The sequence below is a fragment of the Streptopelia decaocto genome (genome assembly GCF_964273445.1).
Source record: "Streptopelia decaocto genome assembly, chromosome: 4".
NCBI lineage: Eukaryota > Metazoa > Chordata > Aves > Columbiformes > Columbidae > Streptopelia > Streptopelia decaocto.
The window spans coordinates 58,391,853-58,411,926 of record NC_138658.1 but is presented as its reverse complement, the minus strand read 5'-3'; the positions used below and the strand labels follow the sequence as shown (position 1 = coordinate 58,411,926).

The following is a 20,074-nucleotide window of genomic DNA, read 5'->3' as shown; positions in this document are numbered from 1 at the left end:
GAAATTGTTAACCTTTCTCAATCTTTAGCTTTAAACTTATGTAAATGTCAATAAAGCCATTAAACTTAAATCAGGTGTTCATCCCTAGAGAACGTCAAATGTCTCGGTTTTTAAATTGCTGAAAGAAAGGTGAGGCTTCTTACCAAAACAACACTGAGTCTTATTGAAGCTTTAGAAAACTCTGCCAGAAAGTTTCTTTGCTTTAGCCCTGGCACAAAGGTGTAGACTTTAGCAATAGGTTATGCCACTTAAAAGTATGGATTGTCATTTAATTGGGGCTAGACATGGCCATATAAAGTAGAATTTTAGCTTTTTACATTCAGAAGGTTGTGCATACAGAACTTCTCCTAAGATATTAACAAGTATTTCTTATGGAACTACAAGATACAGAGCAATGTTATACAACATAGTGTAGCTTTAAAAAAATACAAACGCCCTCTTGAACAAACATGCCTATTCTAGTTGTGATGAATTCTTTCTTCTGAATAGTTATCACCCTGTTTTCAAGCTCTGGCCTTCTACAGGCATACCAATTCGTGGAACGCTTATCTCTTCATTGTCTTTCAGCATGCCTTACGTTCTGCTGAAACTCATGTCTCTTCATTATATACAATAATAAACTGATGTGATGGTAATAACATACAGATTTTGTAAATGCATTCCTAAGGAGGAGTTCGTTTGTATCCATGAATACAAACATTCTTTACTGTTGATATGAGTAACATATGCACATTGAAAGGCAGTAAAACCTGTGTGCAAACGTCAGTACTGTAAGATCCCATTTGGGATTTGATTAGTATTTTGCAAGGGTATTTTCTGGCTTGCCTTATTCTTCTGTTTGTTACCATTAGGTATTTTCTTAATATTTGGTATGTAAATGTGGTGGGTCAGCAACTTCACAAGAGCATGCTTCCTAGGAGCATCTTAGGAACACATGATGAGGGTACAATTAACATTTCATAAGTAAGTATTGGTACTGGTATTACATTTTTGCTTTTATTTATTAGTTGGAGCCCTCAGTATTGGGGGCAGTTGTTATTCAAGAATCTGCCTTTCAAAATAGGTAATGGAGATACTGACTGAAAGGGACCACTGGATGTCAGAGTTCTGCTTTGAGCAAGAATGTGGCCATCACAAGAACAGGTCATCTGGCCAGCTCCTGAAAGCCTTAAGGATGAAGACTTCACATTTTCTTAGTAGCCTGTCATAGTGCTGCAATGCCCTCCTAGCAAAAAAGGGTTTACTGGTATCCCTGTGCGTAATTTTACTGTTACCCCCTGTTCTATGGTCTGCCCCTGCTGAGGAGGGTTTGCTGTCTGTTGTCAAGTAGTTATTTGCAAGCTACTGTTGGATGACCGTGGCCTCTTCTTTGTAAGATTGAACGTTAGCCCAGCTTTCTGGAAATCAGTGATCTGAAATTATATAGGATTGAAACTTTGTTTTCTTTTAATGCTAATAAAATTGAAGAAGTTCATTGAGCACAAGATTTGGAAGGTAAGTGTTGTAAGAACATGTATTATTAATGCATTCAAAAGGAGCCTCCAAAACAAAAAAAAAAGGTTGCATGCTGCAAGTATGTTTGTGCTCATGTGTATACATATGGTCAAACAAAACAACATTTTACTAAGAAAAAAAAAAAGCGTTACTTGAATTTTGTAGATTGTCAGTTGACTTTTTGCAAAAGCCAATCTGTTTCTCTGTAGAAGAATTTTCATGTTTTGCTTCAGTCTAAATAGTAGGCTTTGGAGAGAAACCAAGTGAAATCACATGTAGAAAGGTTCTTTCATTCAACTGAGTTTAAGACAACATGTGAGCAGAAAATGGAAAAATTTCGTATTACTCCACTGAGAAAAAGATGGAGAGTTTATCACTCTCAACATTTAACAGCTTCAGACTGTTTCTTGAGAATATTACCTTGCATGAGATAGGGAATTAGTAGCTCACAGAGAAGTAAATTTGTAGACTTGTTTAAAAGAAAGTTTTCAAATTTAATTTCCGATAAGCCTCAATGGAAGACTTTTTAATGACTGAACATTTATTTAAAGGAACAAGTGTCAAGATTTTAGATATGAACTTTAAAGAAAAAAAATGGAGGAAAAATGGAGAACTTAATAATTGCTAAGCTAGTAGGGTAGTAGCTCAGACAGAAACCCTAGCATACTTGAAAACAATCCTAATTTAGTAAAAATTTTTTTCTGTATGTTCTATTTGTAACATTTCTGTTTTTTCTTGTCTGAAATTAACTTCCAGGGTTTTTAAAAAATGGGATCTAATTGAATGTATTGAGGTAGAATTAATCTTTTGTAGTTCTGCTTTACTTTTGCTTATGGTTAATAATGGGCAGGTGGCTTTGTAAACTTTTGGAAGTTCTTCCTTTTTGATACTGGAAATTATGGACTGCCTGTACATATTGATATTTGATACATTAAAAAAAGGTAATGTAGCGGAAACAAGTCTGTTGGAATCTGGCACTGTGCCTGTTTTCCTTCTTCTGTCACCCGGAGGAAATAGCAACAGCAACATGGGTAGTTCTATGCCTGAGATACCCAGCTCCATTTACAGTATGTGTCCAGCAAAGTTTAAAAGGATATAGGATGTTATTTTTATGCTGTAGCTTTTCAAATCTGATGGAGACACATCAATATTAGTGTTTAAAGTCTTATGCATATCTCTATAGACTAAATTTTTATGTTTAAACTGTATGTATATATACCATAAAGTACCTGTAATGACTCTTACAAGTACGAGCAGTCATTATGTGGGAGAAGCTTAATGACCTTCATTTCATTTCATCTTGATTTTTCCCAGTATATATCAGGAACATATATTGGAACTTAAGAGTAGATTGTATATCTCTTCATGTAATTGTTTACCTTTAATGATATACCAATGTTCTTTTGCGATTGTTTGTAACCTCAGTTGTTACACCATTACATTTTGAAAGATCTTTATATTTTCTTGTTCTTTCCTTTGAGCTTTCCATAAGTATCTTCCTGGCTGTTTTTTCTCTTCAGAAAACTGTCTTGTTGGGCTGCCAATAATAAAACTTTGAAAAAGCCCCTAAACAAAACAAAAAACCCGAACTCACTTGGCTTTATGTAGTCAAGTGTCATAGTTGTCAGCTTTGGGACAGACCCTATTATATTGCTATTTTTATAGTTCTGTGTTTTGAATTCTTAATGCGTGTTCTGGCTCCTAGGTTTTGGAAACCGGTCAAAAAAGGGAGACTGAATGAAGGGACTACATAAATTATAGCAGTATTTGGGACAGACATGCACTTAGTGGATGCCTTGAGCTTGCTGGTTTAAGTTTGTAGAGATGAGGTGTCTCTGAAGACTGATTGATAATGATGTGGACTGAGTGCAGCCCAAGTGGGCTACATCTGGAACTTGTGGCTTCTCTAGGCTTGTGGGGACAGCCTTGGAGAAAGGACAGGTTCTGGGCTTGCTGGCAGTGGCTTTAGAAACTGTTTTGTCAAATCCTGTGGAGTGTTCTATTTGTTTTTTGCTGTTACTCCAACTCTTGCTACAGTGTTACAAAAGTCTGGTTTAGGTTTTATAGGCCACAAAATCTACTTGAAAAAAGCAGATTGCTTTAAGTAGAGAGTTCAATGTTATGTTTAAAGTCCAGCCATGACATCAGCTTGTTATGGGTAAGTATGTATGTAATTTTTCCACTTGATAGTTATTAATTGCAACAAGTGTTCTAGGACATGGCCTTGTCCTATGCCTCCTACTAAAGTGTGGATCTAAAAAATGGAGCTTGAGTTTTCTGCTGAAGTAGCATAGTTGTTCCACTGCATTAATTCAGTTTTTCAGTTTATTGGTCAACTGCTGTGTTGCTGGCTACATTCAGTGGAATCATAGGGCAGGTCAGGACCAGGGTTTAGCAGCAGCACTGGTTGTAAAGTGTTATTCTGCCTGCTTCTGCGTGGGTTTCCACCGCCTGCTGCCCTTGCACCTTTGTTGCGTTTGTGCAGGCTTAGAGAGAGACCGTTCAGGCAGAATCAGTTTCCTCATCCCTCCTGCACCGTGATTGCACAAATGTGCTTATATTGGCACAAGGAGGGGGATAGTACAGGGACAGGAATGAACAGTGGGGGCATGAACAGTTAGGAATCCTTTTAGCATTAGTCTTTGTCTTATCCTGCTGTAGAGCATATGTGAAATTATTGCCTTGGCTCTGGACTCCTTGCATCCTGAATATGCTCATGCCGTTGGGGAGCAACTGATGGGATTTGAAGCTGTACAAGTAGTATTTGGCAATGTGTGTTGTTCAGGCAAACGTAGAACATTCAGGAACCCTACAGTTTCCTTTTGCATGTAACTTCTTGAGGTTAGTCTAGACATTGGAGATTACTATTTTAAACTTGTATGCAAATTGTATCTAAGTCTTTGATGGGAAAAGCCATGTATTTGTAGTATGATTTTTTTTTTTTTTCTTTTTAAACAGAATCAGTTAGAGCTAATCCTCTTTAACATTGACGTGGCTGAAGTTTTAAGTTTTGGAAATTTTTAACTGAACTGAATTTCCTCCTTCGCTGCCCCGCATGATTCCACTGCGTGACTTTATGCAGAGGATGACTGTTCATTTTATGCTTATTGTGTAAGAACTGTCTTTTGTTTTAATGACTAGTTTAACAGTTGTGGGATAGTACACCATTCGCTACTATTTTTATGGGCGCATAAATATGTTTATCACAATAGTATCAACCAAGATATATCTGAGATGTGTAACTGCTGTTTATTCTAACATTCTGATAATTGTAAATATCAATATCTGCATTAAGTTTGAGCAACAGCATAAAATGATGGTATGTTATTTCCAAAGATGCGACTATCTAATTTTTTTTTTTACATTCAAAACATTTTTTTTTTTTTTTTTAAGGGTTCTTTAGATCTTATTGGCATCAAGTAAGCCAAGGTGAACTGGGACACCATCATTAGATTTGTCAGTCGGTTTATCACTTGGTGAAATTCATCATGAGAAAAATATTTAGCAGCATATTAGTAGGAGCAAAACTGCCAGTTGTGCAATCTGGAGTTGGATGTGAGTGCGAACTGCAGAGGGGGGGTCATGTGAGCTGCTGGAAGTGCCTTTGAGTACCCAGCAATCTGCACTACTCAATCTTCACATGAGCTATTTGAAGTACCTGAAGAAACTGATGTTTTTATATCCTTAAAATTACTGATATGTTGAATGGTGCTAGAAGAAGTGTTTCATTTTAGTGTTATTGATTAAATAAAATTAATCTGTGCACACAGTGCCTTTGTATTTTCAAAAGTATAAACATTGCCTAGGCTGGTAAATTTAATACTCAAATGCTAGAATCTTAACAGATTGTGTATTTTAAAAAATGCCCTGATGATAAGCTTCCTTTATTATAAGTACAGTGTTACATCTTTTAAATTTAGATTTCAGTTGTATAATTCTGATATGCTCTCTTAAAGTATAAATACATCCTGACAACATGTTGTTACAGGAACTTTGAGGGAACTGACGATGCTACAGATGGTGCTCACAGAGGATTAAATTTGATTCCTTGGTTAGAACAGTTAATAATATACGTACTAGATCAGATGGTGTAGAAGACTGAAGTAATTCAGTAATGTCACCAATGTCATGCTTACACGCCTGATTCATGGATATAAGATCTGATTATGAATCACACATGAAAACAAATGTATTGGAGGAAAAACTGGTGTGATTAGAAGTTTCAAAATATATATAATTTTATATGAAAATAGTTAATATAAGTTAATTATGTTCCTCTAACTTATAATTTTAGCATGTTTCAGTTTATTTGTCTAAAAGTGTAAGGATTTAGGTCTTAAAATATGCTTTTTAAATCTTAAGACCACATCTGTAAAACTTTTTTTTTTGCCTTTTACTAAGCTTTCTAAAAATAATGTAAGGTCCTAAAATACATTTCAAGTGCCACCCATCCCCCTCCCCCCATTCATCCTTCATTCTAAGAAAATGTGAACTCCCTTTCCAGCATGGAGTTTGTAAACGTTTAAATTATCAGCTATGCTATCATGGTGATTGTATTCTGCAGGTCACTGTCTTCCAGAAAGGAATTTAGTGGTTCATGCTCTGCTTAACTCTTCAGCCATACCTGAATAGAAATTGGTACACTGAATTTTGACTATGCACTTTCACCAGGAGGCTGAAGATCAGGCTTCCAGATTAGTGCACAGTAGAGGTGTTAACAAGCATGGAATTCCAAGCAAGAAGATGAGATTTTTACCTAGAAAACAGTTACTAGGAAGTTTACTTCAGAAATCAGATGGACATATTGAGGGCATTTGAAGGTCACCTGTAGATCACTTTTCTGATTTCTTGACCAAATTAAGTAGGTGGCTTAAATGCTGTGCTACTGTTCTTCCTTAAGAGCTGACAAATTCTTGGGCAGATTAAAGTATACGATGAGGGATATACTGTGTCTTTTCCAGTTTCCTGCTATTAGAAAAAGGAGAAAGTTGTTAGAACAGCAGGAGAGAACTGGTCAGACCTGATAGATATAAAAAGCTTAGATGTGTGTTGTTATATTTGCTTAGATTTGCATTATGCATTAATTGTCAATGAATGTGTATGAATACACATCTGTAGTTTGTTTCATCAGCTTAACTAATGTTCTGTTTACAAATGAATTCAAATAGTAAATTCATGGTCCTGTTTCTCTGATAGCTGTAACTTTTAAGCACATAGGGGAAACAGAGCAAAAATGCTGCTGTTGTGGGTTTTTTTGTCTGAGTTCAGTGTGTGTTTTTATTGCAGGTGAAGTTACAAATTTAGGTCATCTGAACCTATGTGAGTGAGTTTTTTCTTGGAGCTATTCTAATTTTAGATGTGAATAATTACTATAACATGCAAAGAGTACATTATACATTTTTGAAAGTGTGTTAAATAGTGTTCACTACCAAGTCAAGATACATAGATGAAAAACTAGATTTTATACTGCATTAGATAGTTCCGTTCTTGGCCTTGTGCTAATAAATATAAGTAAAGTGAGACAGACTTTTCTGAGAGTAGGTATTGGACATGTGGCATTTTGGTTTTTTAAACTGAACATTCCTAGTGTTTGTAGGTTTGTGTACTGAGTATCATTAAAGTACAAGTAAGGTTGGAAGGAAAAAAAAAAAGAGGATTTTTGGTGGCTTGCGTAAGTTGCATCTCCCAGTTTCCTCTCATCCTGCTTTGTTAGCGTTGGCAGGCGTTCCTCTTCTAAATCAGTCCACTTGGACCATTGTATACAATAATTGTCCAATTTCCTCTTCCCTTCAAACTGTGTCATTGCTCAGGGAGGGTGTGGGAAGGAGATGGAAAAACCATGAATCCATCTTCTCGATTTTTGTTTAGTCAGACCGAGCAGTGTTGTAATTTAATAATTAATTTCCCAACAGTCTAAATTAAGTGTTTGTACTGATATTTTGTCTTGTCAGAATAATCCTTGACATGATTAACATATTCAAACCCTTGTAACTTCCTTTTTAAACGAGCATTGCTGATTTGGCTTAATGCAGTAAAATTAAAGCAGAATTAGATTTGACATACAAAATGAATTCTCTAGAGAATTAAATTTTATCTTTTCCTTTGAATAAACATTTTGATTAATACAAAGTTTTTAAATAGTTTCCGAAGATAGTGTACGATGTTTTGGATGTCTAAACAGCTGATCAGAAAGTTAATGGTGTCTGCTGTATCTGCAGTTTGTTTTGAAACTTTTTATGTAGGAAAGATGAGAAAAGCTTCAATCAAAACCTGTCTTAACAGTTGATTTGTAAGTGGCATTATTTCACTGAATTTCTGCTTTAAATAACAACCTATGATTTCACTTTTTTTCCTGTGCATGAAAACTGAAATTTTAAGTTCAGAATTAGACAGCTTTTTTGTGGGTGTGGAGAAAGCAGAGATGAGCTAATGGTGATTTAAGGAAAAATCAAAGCCTTACTTGCCTCATCAAGTTTCAAGTTTCCATGTGGGGGAAAAATATAATGGAGTTGCATGTATTAAATGATACTGAAATAGCAGAATAAATGGTTGCTTCTCAATAGTGAGAAAATCATGTTTGGATCTCTCATGCAAAGGTTATTTCTATACATAATGAAATGGCAAAGATTTATTTTAAGTTGTTATGAAATATCATTTTTTTTCCTGAAGGATGTTTAGTGTTTTTTAAAAGAATTATGGCAGCTTTCAAACTGCAAATAGGGGGGGTGGGTTTTTGGTGTGCTTTTTGTTGTTTTTTTACTCAATTGTTACCACCCACTAAGTAAGCATTACACATGTATTCAGAAACAAGTGCTTCAGATACCAGACTTTTCAGTTGGGAGTTTGATCTGTGAGTCTCATCTGCTGTTACTGTATGAGTTTATAAACCCAGTTTCAGAAATTACCTGAATGTCTAATACGGAGTAGTGGAAAAGCCTAATGTGAAATGTAACGTTTAAAAATTTTTTGGAGACAACAATGTCCCGAATCTTCTTTCCCATTTCACCCTTCCCCTTCCCCCGCTGTCATTAGTATTATTGCGTTCTCTTCAGGAAGCTCATTTAAGCAACATCAGTGTTGTGATTAGAAGATAAGTGTATTCTGCCCTTTTTGTCAAAATTTTGTCTGTTTTTAAAAATGTTTTTAGTGGAAAGATGTGCTGCAATGGTGAACTTTATTTTTCACTCTAATCGTTTAAATAAATGTCACAAATGACATTGTCAAGTTAACTGTCATATCCTGCTCAGCCTACTTGCCATATGGAGGAATTTAATTATTAAGAGTAGGAGTGATTTGCTTTGGGAGCTTTTAATTGAAAGATTAAATGAAGCTCACCACAGTCAAAGAGACCAGGCTGTCTTTTCAAGCATTTGAAGATTAAGATACCTTATATAAGGATTTAAGATAAAAGCAACATGTTTATTAGCTTTACTGTGAATAGCTGTTTTGAACATCTGGTGAAATTCTTGAAAGCACTTGCTTTTCAATAATTTCAATAATCCCTACTGTATCTGACACTCAGATTTGTACTCAGGTCTTTAAAAATCATTGTTTTCTTTTTATTTTTTTTTTTTCCCCTGGGAAAGAACCATATTGATGAATAAACTGTAATGTATTAAAGTGCAGTGTAAAACTAAAGCATGTAAAGAAACAGAAATCCTAGTTCGATGAAGATGCATTTGTTCAGGTGGCTGGGGATATTGTAGCCACCTGCTTTGGCTCTAGAAAATGCAAAGAAATCCTACTTCTGTCATTATGATTGCTGAAACAGTTATTTTAAGCTGAGAGTATGTACTTAGGAAGCTGACACTTGTGTATAGCGCTTGCCTTTTCTGTGAAGCTTTGCTTTTTCCCAGATGGCAGCTTAGGGACAGGGAATCATAAAACTAGCAGAACATGGTATAGTCCTGAATGAATAAGAAAAAGGCAGTCACTGGAACATTGTGGGCTTCCATAGGACTACCATGTGTTAGTGTAAAAAAGTGCCCTTCCTTCTTGGTTAACACCGAACATCCTCACAGGACAAAAATCATGTGTCGTAGCCCATTTCTCCAAATAACTCCCAACTGCTAAGTTGCTCTGAGCGAACTGGTGGGGAAAATTAAAGGCATTTACATTTTAAATTTGGAGGTGTGTATCTGGTTCCAGGTACCTCTGAAAATCATAAAGGTTTTGTGTGTCCCTGTATTTTTAAAAAGGCTCTTTGAGGCATTGAAAAGACTTAAGGCTGCAGGTGATTTGGAGGCCAGATCAGAACTGCAAACACCTGGCACCGGTCCCTCTGTCACAGGCTTTGGCGCAGTCGTAGCTTTTCTGTTCCAGTGTCTCTATGCAGAAGGGTGTGTATGTGGGATACCTGCAGGATTATTAGCTATTTGTTGGCCTGTCACTTCTTTTCATTCTGAAGTCTGCTACGCTCACGACAATTTAGGGAAAAGTAAATGCAGGATAGATGACAGACTGCGAGGTGCACACACCCTTTTTCTTTGGAACCATTTCTAATGGTGTATTTGTCCTAAAATCAATTTCAAGGGCACGCATACTTGAAGATGTGGGTGTAATTAGTTTTCCTCACTGGCTTGTGTTGACAGTGCCCCTTTAAGTTTAGCTCTGGTTGGCTTCAGGAAATGGGATGAGAAAGCCATGGTTTTCAAGTTCAGGTGAATTTTGCACTGAAGTTTTTCGTGTAGTCTCTTCTTATTTTAGCCTTACTGAAAAAAAAAAAAAAAAAAAAAAGGAGGAAGAAAAGAAGAGGGGGAGAAAAATTGCTAAACATTACTTTCCCCTTATCTGTAAATATTATACAGAGTTTCCTGGATACCGGATTGGATAACTGTGTACTTGATTCATTATCAAACTGTCTCCTGTCTGTACGTATGGCTTTGTGCAGGTGCTTTCTCCTCTCGCCACAGAGCCAGGAGGCACTTCCTGAGCTACTCACGGCAGGAGGAAGGTTTGGTTCAAAAGCCTCTGCCAAGTTTGAGCCATGAATTTGACATTTCATTTTTCAGTAACAAATTCCCTCCTTATCATCACCAGAAAGCAAAAAGCAACATTAAAAACTGGGCTGTAAAATAACTTCTGCCCAGAGTGACATATGGTGTGCTTGTATGCCTTTTGTCTGCTTCATGTAAATGTGTCTCTTTTGTTTGCTTTGTTAATTCTTCTGTGCTGCTTGTTGAAGGAGGGGTCAAATTCTAAGCTATCAGGTTCGCTCCCTGAGCAAACATCTTGGTATCATCTCTGTACTCTTTCCTCTGATGATGATTTTGGAATAAGTGTGTTTATGAGAACACAGCAGAATAGGACAGAGAAATTGGTCCAGATTTGAAATTAACTTTGTACAATAAATGGTTTGGAATCCCGTCACACCTTCAATAGGGTGGATTCCACATGAAAAATTATCAGCTAGTTTTATAGTTTGTTGCAGGACATTAGGGCTGTATTTATGGTGCTTTGCTATATATTGACACTTTTCGTCTTGGCTTTTATCTTAATTAACTGGATGTTTGAGAGGTTTCCAACCATACTTAATCTAGTATTAATTTGAATTGTTTCTGCCATGCAAGTGAGGAAAAATACTGCATTTTAGAATCTTCTGTAGAGCTGTAGATGATTAAATTTCCCTCAGGTGTGTTTTTTTTATTTGGTAGGGCCCTGTAGATATGCTTGTGAAATGCTTTTCACTTATTCTTTAGGTTGTGGCTTTGTAATTTTTGTTTCAAGATTGTTCTCTGAAGAATGGGATGACAAGTGATGTCAGTCTGGGAATGTTTAATTTTGCCATATGCAAATAAACCTGAAGCTAAATCTGGATTCTCTTCAGAGGGTGTTAATTTTTATTACAGTTGAGATGTTTTACTCCATGTTTCTTAGTCCTAAAAGGAGCAATTGGAACTCTGTTGTCTCCTGAGAGATCAAGTGTTCCTGGAGCCAGCGCATGGGACATATGAAGCACCAGCAGCCTGTTTACTTCTCTCAGAAAGAGCCATAGCTCTTTATAAAGAAACAGAAAAGGCATATTTAAGATAAATAAGTACTCTGATTAAGAAACTGAGGAACCTCGGTGTTGAGAATATTTACTCTGAGAAAACCTTTTTGATTTGGAAAGCAAACATTTGAGTAGGTGCTTGCAAACTGTGAACACTCTTTATCTGACTCTTTATCCTATGCAGGAATAGAACTAATTACAAATTTTAAAAGTTGTGTGTGTTTGAGGGACCTGTTTATCTGTTCTGATAATTATGCTTTCTTTTAACTTAAAACATAGTATAGATCTAATCTTGAAGAACAAAGATGGTTCTTCTGATGTTACTGCCTTTAGGTAGTGCCATATTATTTGTTCATGGCTATTGGAATTGAATTATTAACAGAACTCTGAGGTGATTCATTACTATTGCAAGGGAAGCCTTTCTACACCAAATTCTCTGTATTACAAGGATAAGTCCTTAAACTCCCCAATGATAGTAATTTTTTCATTGCAAGGTAAAAATGTAAAGACTGTATCTTGTGTAAATTAAACCTTTTCTAATGAAACAAAGGTGGACAAATAATATAGTGTATATTAAAAATTATTCAGTTTAACTTTTTTTCAGGAAATATTAGTTATATTCCAGAGGTGAAAACTGTGTTTGGCCTGGTTTAATGTTTAGTAATTTGTCTTTCTGATTTATATGAAACAGTTCTAAAAACAGCATCTCTGTTCAGTTTTAAGTGGTACATGGGCACAGATAACAGGTAACTTTTAACTTCTGTGTAATCAAACTGAATTTTAAAGTAAGAATGCAGTGACTCATGTCTGGCTATGGGGATCTGTCCTGTTAGTATTGAGATTCTGCCTGTGCCATGGTTGCAGTTCATGGGACTAGACAGTGCATTTTGTAATGACCATTACAGTGGGAATTAATCATTTTATTCAAGCTGAACTTTCAAAAAATTATCTTTCTCCACCTTCTGTTCTTTGATGGCATTTGGCATATCAGCATTAATTAAACAGCTCACTATTAGTTAATGTCAAGGTACATGAAAGACCAGTCTTTAATGATAGTTGACCATCATGCATTGTAGAATTTTGGAGCATTTGGTATGTGCCTTCTGGAAAAGAAAGAACAGAGATGAAAGTCTGACATGGTGGAAGCAGAGCCATCAGAAACACAGAAACCATGAACCTTTAGTAACGAATGCAGACAAAAATGTACTATTTTTGACCTGGAATCCTGTTCCACAGTGACTGCTTCTTTTGATCAGAGCATATAAACCTGAGATATCATGTTTTGTTATCAGATGAATTTTCTTTGTGGTGTGCTTTCTTCTCTTGCAGTCCTTGAATATTTTGCATTCAGTAGTAGTATCTATTTTGAATTTGATCTGTAGTGTGGTTACCATCCCTTTGTTATCTGTTTATGAAGCCATGATGATAGGTTATGATAGTTCTTTTTCTCTTCCTCCACTGCTTTCTGTTTAGCCTAGGCTTTCAGAAAGGACGTTGGAAGACACAGTGACTTTATTTGCTTTTGCAGGGATATATTACTAAAGGTGGATGATATATTGAAGAGGTGGAGATACAATAGCAGTCACAGGGGTGGAAAAAAAATTTCAAGTCAAACTATTCTAACGTATTCTTTGTACTGTCTTCTGGGTTAAAAGAAAGAGTTGATTTCCATCCACAAGGCCCCATACCCTTCACTTTTTTTGTAAGAATTACTATTTTATAGCTAAATTTGACATCTATGACCTGCTATCTGTGTGCAATGAAGTACAAGTACACATACAGAAATGTAAGCCCTTTCTCTTGCATGGGAGCTTTATATTCTAGGTTGATAGTAACTAATATTTCTGGTTTGATTTGGTATTTTTTCTCCCCACTTTAGATCCCTGCAGTTCCCTCAGCCCACCGTGCTTTACTGAGGAGGACCGATTCAGCCTGGAAGCTCTCCGCATGATCCATAAGCAAATGGATGATGACAAGGATGGGGGTATTGAAGTAGATGAAAGTGATGAGGTAGGAATAAAAAGCCTTCACTTTTGCATATATGAGGTCTTTTTTTTTTTTCCCTTGGTTTGATATAGCTACTCATGTTCCTGTACATCATTGCTGTTTTTCTTAATTCAGCCCTTACCACAGCCAAATGTGGAAGGCAAGTCTAATTTCTAGAACTGGAGTATTATTGTCTGTTATTCCGGCCTAAAGGAAAGTTTTCTACAACTATGTAGAAATGCTCTTATTGTTGTGATTAGTGTAAGAGGTAGGCAAATAGTGTTGGTTTAGCTTGCAATGAGGCAATTCAGACTTGACATGATCTGCCACCTGGTATTTTAATTTCTTTGTGCTAAGGTTTTCTTGCTTAAGGCATCACTGGGCTTTCCTGTTGTTGTTGTTTGGTTGGTGTTGGTTTTTTTTGTTTTGTGGTTTTTTTTTGTTTGTTTGTTTTTTTTTGTTTGTTTGTTTGTTTTTTGTTTTGTTTTGTTTTTGTTGTTGTTTTTCTTTTTCTAATACCTTAGATCTGTTCCAGGCACTGCCTGGTGTGAAACAATACCTGGTACAGACAGCAGTTGAGAAACCTTTCTTATGTGTTTTTAATTACTTTTTACGGGTGAGTAGCAAGAACCTCTGCTTTAAGCTAATGGTAGGTTAAGTCCTGTGAACTAAGGAAGGTTTTTCAGACCTGGCTGAAGTTTTTTGTGATTGGGCTTGAATGAGTTTGGTAGGCATGTTCCTGGTGGTCCTGGCAAAGGACTTGCTCTTGCACTTACTCAACTTGACCATCAGGATTCTCAAAATTACTGGATAGGAATGGAGTTTTCTGAAGGAATACAGTACAATGGAGAGAATGATCCAGAATAAAATGATGTACTTTTTAACTTTGGAGGGAAAAAAATCTACTCTGGGTGTCATGGCAAGGTAGTCCAGGCACTGGAAATCATCTTGCTCTGTTATCACAGAATGTTTGATTGTTCTTGTGTTTGGGACAGGCACAATCCAGTCTGCAAACTGAAACATTAGTGTTGGTGTGTGAGTTTTCTGAGGAGCTTCTCAGCATTGTGTGGTTCTCTTGACTTACGCTGCATTTGTTATACACAAAAGCTAAGGAAGTAAAAAGAAAATGCTGAAATATTTATACATTGGAAACTTTTTATCAGTATTTGGAAGATCTGTCCTGGTTTCCAGTGAACCATCTTTATATCTGACCTTAAGTTTCTTCCTGATCTAGAGGAATGTTGAGATACATCCAAGTAACAGAAGCTACTCTTAAAAGTAGTAATCTATACGCTCTTGTTGTAGTGCTTCTACTGGGACTTTACCATAATCTTAAAAGATGTGACATTTTAACAAAATAGTTACGTAGTTACCTGATTACAGTAGGTCAGAATATATACTAATTGTGTCCTAATATACACTATTTCAAAAACAGATTTCTTTTTTTTCCCCCTGTAACAGTGAGTAATGCTGCTTGTTTTGATGAAGAATGAGGACTGATAATGTACAAACAAACAGAAAACCCAAACACAAGCAAGCAAAATAACCCCCCCCCCCCATTTTAAGAAAAGCTTACATGAAATGCAGGGATTTTACTTAACGGCAGGGTAATGGATTTCATATTTCATGCTGCATGGTTTTTGCTTGCAAGACTCCTGGAAGAACAGTATATTGACTAGGTTGATCAGATATTCATTGGCTTTTTATTTTGCAGGAAAAAGGTGATGCTGTACAATAACTTCCTGTTTTACCAGCACTAAAATGGTGTTACAAATGACAAGTGTATATTTACACCAAGTAAGGAAGTTCTTGTAACTAAGTTATTTTGAGAGGGGAAGGTAACAAGAGCTAAAGATGTTGAACTATTTATTTTAATTATTTTAATTTGCTAATGCAATTGAGAACTCCCAACAGTGATTCCTGACATGTAATCTGCACAGTCTATTATTTTCCCTAATGTTCCTCATGCCCTGTTTTATGTTGTAATTTTGGTTTTCCTCTGTGAAATGTTATCTCACATAAAACCATTCTGTAGAGAGAGAATTTTTCTAGGAGGTAAAAAAAATTTGAACTTCTATAAGAAACTTTGTTTCCTCAAAAATTGTCTGATACTGGAAACTTCTTGGATCTACTTTGTGTGGAATGCAAACAAGCTTGTATTTGACCTTGATCGAATCAATGGGGGGAAACTCAATCTAAATTTTAGCCCAAGATTTATTAGTCATTGAAACCCATGAGGGATTTGTTGAAGTCTTCTAAGGAAGACAGAGCGGTTCTGGTTTGAGCATGGAATGGTTAGATGTTTTTTTTCCTTAGTCTTTGGTCTGTTACCTACATTAGACTAGATGGTATAATTTAAGAGATTTATAAAGATGAAAAAAAAATAAATTCACTAGAATATACTGTTCTAATTGTAGTTATTACAAAATACTTGGGGAAAAAAGAACTTTTGTCATAGCTACTTGTTTTAATTTTCTTTCTGCATTCAGGATTCACATAACTTTCTAGTACTTGCTCTGAATTGTCAATGTAGAATTACGTACTTCAAAACAAGAAGCATAACTTAAAGGAAAAAAATGTTTTGGATAATAATTTGTCATACTTTATGCTTTACTGTGCACTTACTAATTTCTGTAAAGTACGCTATCACAGTGTGAAAACCAGAAAGCATGGTACAGCAGAGAGTAAAAGGAAGGATGTGGAAAAAGACTATAGTTACCGTTAGGACAGGCTAATATGGATTTCTCTATCGAATCTAGCTCCTACTATTATTATGTTGTTATTAACATACAAAAGATTGCAATTGTTTAAACTAGTTTAAAGAGGCAGGCTGTAAAAGGGTGAGTGAAAGGGAGAACACATTACGAACTGAGGTTTTAGTCATGTGTTGTGGGAGGCTATCTGTCTCAGGAAGCATCTGTTGCACCACATGTACACGATTTGTTTTAATGATGAAGAGGCACAAGCAGTAAGACAGACTTATCATATGTTCACTATTTACATAGGTTTTTCCTGTTTCCAAATAACCTCTATATGTAGATCCTACATCAAGTGATTTCCTCAAGGAATCTCTCTCTAGAAATAGAACAAGTTGGTGTTTTGGAAATATTAATATCTAACTGTGCCTCTAATGTCACACAAAGCTAATGGCATGAATTTACAACTTTGCCTGCGATCTTTGGATAGATCACTTAATATCTTGATATTTTGAGGGTTTTTTTTTTTTTTAAATGAGTGCATTTGGATAATTACTTAACAAAAAAACACGCAACCCAACAAACCTCACACAAAACCACCACAAAAAAAGATGACAACAAACACTGTGTGCAGAGGAAGAGACTGCAGTATTGAAAGCATGAAATGATCAGAGAATGGCTTTTAACATTGTGGTCAAAGAAGTTGGAACCTCAGGGGTGATATGCAAAGTGCCAGACTTTAAATGTTGTCTGAAGGCTAAAATCAAAAAGAATCCAGCTTTAATGGCCTAAAACAGGGAGGATGATTGTCTTCCATACAGTGATTAAAGCAGGAAAGTAGCTCGTATGATCTGACTACGAATAGCAGGTCAGAGGTCAGATGTAAACATCTTGGTCAAAAATTTATAATTATAGAACTAGAGTGAGTTCAGAAACATGCTTCAGTATACTTACGTTTTAATGTTAATTTGTGATTAAAGGCTTTTAAAATAAAGGAGAACCAGTTTGTGCCCTTATTACTTATTTTTATTATGTAATTAATTTGCTAGTCATATTCTTGGTTGTTTATGCTTCCTTTCTTCTAGCAATTAAAATGCTACATGCATCTATACATCACAATTTATTTTACAAGCTTCCTAAATTAAAATATTATGCATTGAGAATCTGGATAAATAACATTTAACATGGAACTTTTCAATGTGAAGTTATGTTCTGAATTACTGCTGAAATAAAGCTATTTATTTCAGTATTCAATTTGTGTAAAGATGAGTTGGTGAAATAAGTCCCTGGATATCTCTGTTCTTTTAATTCCTTAAAATATGGATAAATTCCATAAAAATGAATGAAACATGATTTACTAGTTTGGACCTGAGACATATTCATTTCAATAATCTGTTCTGGACAGTAGTGAGTACTAAATACTTGAGCAAAATTGCAAGAAATTCTGTGACAGGAAATCCTGAAGAACTAGATGCCGAGATAGTGTGGTGCTCCCATTACAAGTATGTATAATTGAGGTATTAGGAGCATTATGTGTGAGATGAAAAATCACTTTCAGAATTTAATGTTAAACTCAGGCTGACTTTAAGTTAATAGCCTTTCTGTATTTTTGAACAAAAGTAAATTTTTGCACAGAATTTCTCTTCCTTTTGATTGTTACATCTTGGAGGGTGTAAAGATTTAGTAGAAGTTTTGAGGAGGGGGGATGTACAGTATGTGTGGAACAGATGTTAAAAAATAAGGGATGACATTGTTCAAAAGCTTGATATCATTTTGTTTATTGCATCTTGGGACCTTGATAAACCTCAGGAGTCTATCCCAGGTGTTATTATTTCAGCTGGGAAAGGTTCTGCTACAGTCTGAGCTCTTGCTTCATTTTGTTGTTTGCAAATATACACTTAGCAAGATGTTAAATGTCCTTTAATATTCCCTTAGTATTCTGGTCTCATCCATACATTTATATAATGAACTGGTGCTTGTATTTGTGGAACTAGTTTATACTTCAGTGTCGGCTGGTTAGGCAAAATTCTGTGGTAGAGAAATATCTGCTGCAGTGGTTCAGAAACTGAAAACACTGTAAGTGTTTTGCATAATACTGGGAAGGCTCCTGAGTGTGTTTTACATTTCACTGTGCAAGACCGTTCTGCTACAAACGCTAATCTTTCAAATGAATATTTTGACCTTCCTAACCAGTATAGCAAACCTGTTAATAGAGGTCTTTTTTTTTTCCCATTGAATTTTATCAGTCAACTGCTAATGTATTTGTCCCCAGGCAAGAGTGTCTTTTAGCCTCCTGAAGTTTTGTAAGCACCTCTGAGCATGTCTACACAGCCTGTTTTTTTACAAAGCAGGACAGGCAGGAGCCAGGTCTTTTCTGAAAACAGTACCACCGTGTTAGGCTGCGGCTGTGCCTGTGCAAAGGAGTCCTGTAGAGAGGCAGCGTGTGTCATCGTGGCTACGGTTGCGTAGAAACCTGTTCCAATGTGATTTGGATCAGACCTACCTCATGCCTTGTCTCCTTGGAGGTACTTAAGCTAATACATGGCTGTCTGCACCTGTTTATGTAGCACTGCAGGCATTTAGTCCTGCTACAGTGAAGTGCCCCCTTGGAAATTCTAACTTGGCCTTGAAGAGATTGCGACACTTACTTTGCAGTAGAATAGCTACAGCTTTGTTTTGAGCTGCAATAATGTTTTTTCGATGGAGTTTGTAGATTACTGAAGATACACTTGGTAACACTTTTGTGGCTATGTCCCCCATGTTTCTAGTAGTCTTTCTATTCTGCTTAAATACATTTTCTTATTTTACTGTGCAACATCTTTAGAAGCCGTTTCCATAAGGTAGGCAGTTGTGAATGCTGTCATACCTGAATATTGCCTTTTAAAAGCACACTTGACATAACTTAGTCGATACATGTGATATCGCAATAGTTGCCAACAAGTCTGGTAGCGGTAGATGGGAGGAAAGGTCTGTCTAACAGTGACCAGCTGTATCTGAAGGTAGGATTAGAGGAAAATCAAAGTTGTAACTTTTGCAGGTTTTCTTTTGATGGAATAAAACCAAAAGAAGTAACACTGTTTAAGGAATAGATGCTCAAGGAAGACAGAACAGTTAGCCAGGATATGTTACTAATTGCTCTTAAAGTAAACTTGTCAGTTAGAGGGTCTATTTTAAGTTCATGAAACTGAAAATCATAAACTTGAGCCTTCACCCAGAACAAAATATAAACATAGCATGTGAATACTTCCTTCTGCAGTTAGCGAGTGTGGTTAATTTTACTTTTCCACTGGCATTTGCAAAAGTATGCAGTTGTTCATTTGCTCCTCAAGGAGCCAGCATCTCTTGCAACTTGCCAACTTGCCTACTCTTGCAATTTAACATATTTTAACTTTTTGTGTGGTTGCATGTGGCTTTAGTTCATAAGTGCTCTCTCCATGTCAGATAAGTATTAAATTTTGCTGTATCTTTTTTTCTTTTTTCCTGTTTTGGAAGGGTTTTTTTTTTTGGTTTTTTTTTTTTTTTTTTTTTTTTGTTTTTTTGTTTGTTTGTTTTTTTTTTTTGGTGGTCGTTCTAGCAACAAGTTACAGCGAGGAAGAGGAAGGAAGGTTGTGGCCTACCTGAGCCTGTAACTCCTTTCCAGGGTTCCACAAGCCCTGTCACCTCCAGGGAGGAGAAAGTTTCCTCTCCACCTATTATGGTGCTGAACTTTGGGCTTTGGAATGTGAATTTTTGTAGAGGCACAGTTGTGGTACTTTTGGAATCAAAACTCCAGTTGTGAGTCTAGGTGTGATGTTGTTTTTTACTCTCTACTTGTTTTTTGAAGTAACTACTTTGACAAATGATCCGTTTCACACAGAATTTTTAGGTAACTTATCTGCTGCTTTATTGGTTTCAACTTTGTAGACTC

General features: G+C 36.1%; 1 protein-coding gene across 2 annotated transcripts in view; it reads left to right on the top strand.

The window, feature by feature from the left end:
- Positions 1-20,074, top strand: part of STIM2 (stromal interaction molecule 2) — a 64,983-nt gene that overhangs the window by 23,428 nt on the left and 21,481 nt on the right. For both annotated transcript variants that reach the window (XM_082050327.1, XM_082050328.1), the window contains exon 2: positions 13,365-13,495. In XM_082050327.1, coding sequence (XP_081906453.1) covers positions 13,365-13,495 — 131 coding nt within the window. The remainder of the gene's footprint in view (positions 1-13,364; positions 13,496-20,074) is intronic.